General features: G+C 68.4%; 1 protein-coding gene across 1 annotated transcript in view; it reads left to right on the forward strand.

Moving 5' to 3' along the window:
* ITFG3 (integrin alpha FG-GAP repeat containing 3) overlaps nucleotides 1-1,243 on the forward strand; it is a gene marked incomplete at its 3' end in the record, with an annotated part of 1,509 nt that extends 266 nt beyond the window's left edge. The window contains exons 2-6 of the mRNA XM_010854652.1: nucleotides 2-142; nucleotides 356-431; nucleotides 536-691; nucleotides 964-1,066; nucleotides 1,155-1,243. Coding sequence (XP_010852954.1) covers nucleotides 2-142; nucleotides 356-431; nucleotides 536-691; nucleotides 964-1,066; nucleotides 1,155-1,243 — 565 coding nt within the window. The remainder of the gene's footprint in view (nucleotide 1; nucleotides 143-355; nucleotides 432-535; nucleotides 692-963; nucleotides 1,067-1,154) is intronic.
* Between the last annotated feature and the right edge of the window lie 6 nt (nucleotides 1,244-1,249).

Consider the following 1,249-nt stretch of genomic DNA (forward strand, 5'->3'; position numbering starts at 1 on the left):
GCTCTGGGGCCATCCGCTACTTGATGAACGTGCCAGGGAAGGCGGGCGATGACCTGCTGCTCGTGAGCACCGAGGCCTACATGCTGCTGGACGGGCAGGACCTGACGCCCAGGTGGACCTTCGGGACAACCCAGGTCCTGAGGTATGGGGTCCTTCTGCAGGGAGCCGGGCCCCCCAGCCTGTCCCCCTGTGGAGACCTGGGGACAACGCCACTGCCTGTCACCTGGTGCCACCCTGCTGGGGGGGGGCGGTGAGACCCCCCTGATGACAGCAGCCCCTCCTCGCTGGCATGCCCCCATCTCGGGCACCTCCTCATAGAGGCCCTACATGAGCCCCCTCGTTGCTCTCCTTCCAGAAAACCTGTTCTTGGCTACTACAAACCCGACACCCCAGCCGTGCTTGTCGAGAATGGGACCGGCCCCAACAGACAGGTCAGCGGCACCTCCTTCAGCCTCAGCTCTACTCGCAGCTGGGAGCAAGACCAGGGCCCCGCGAGCCGCCCCCAGGGCTGCAACCTGTCCTATGCCCCCGACAGGTGCTGCTCCTGGACCTCGGCTCCGGGGCCGTCCTGTGGAGCCAGGCCCTCCCGGGCCTCCCTGGGGACCCGCCGTCCGCCAGCCTGCCCACCGCAGACCACCGCTCCGCCTTTTTCTTCTGGGGCGTCCACGAGCCAACTGACTCCAACCAGACAGTAGAGTCTTGGGTTCTGGCTGACAACGTGGGGCAGACCCAGTGGCTGGGGGCGTGCAAGGAGACAGAATCCCCTGGGGCGGGCAGAGACGAGGGGGACTGGGAGGACGGGGGGTAGCACCTGGAAGACCCCGAGAAGGGTCAGGCAGGGAAGGGGGGCAGGAAGTGGGTGCAGTGCTGGCACTGGTGTTTCCCGGGACCCCAGAGGACACAGCTCCGGGCAGGGCCTTGGTCGTGAGCGTTGGCCTCACCCTCCACCCCGCACTCACACAGGAGCCTGGAGCAGCTGGGCGCCGCCTGTACATGCTCCACCCCACGCTGCCTGGCGTCCTGCTGGAGCTTGACAACGTCTCCGTCCCCATCGTCGCCTTCCAGGGTGAGTGCGCCCCCTGTGGGCCCAGGCCCGCCAGCTGCAGGAGGCCCGCGCCGGCCAGCCCCCCGCCCTGATTGCCGTGTCCCCGCAGTGGTTCTGCTGGAGCCGGGCCGCCACGCTGCCTGCATACTCCTGACGGGCCCAGCCAGCCCCAGCCCGCCCGGCCTGGTCTCCGTGACTAAACAC

The sequence above is a fragment of the Bison bison genome, unplaced genomic scaffold, assembly GCF_000754665.1.
Source record: "Bison bison bison isolate TAMUID 2011002044 unplaced genomic scaffold, Bison_UMD1.0 scf7180017853447, whole genome shotgun sequence".
In the NCBI taxonomy this organism is placed as follows: Eukaryota; Metazoa; Chordata; class Mammalia; order Artiodactyla; family Bovidae; genus Bison; species Bison bison.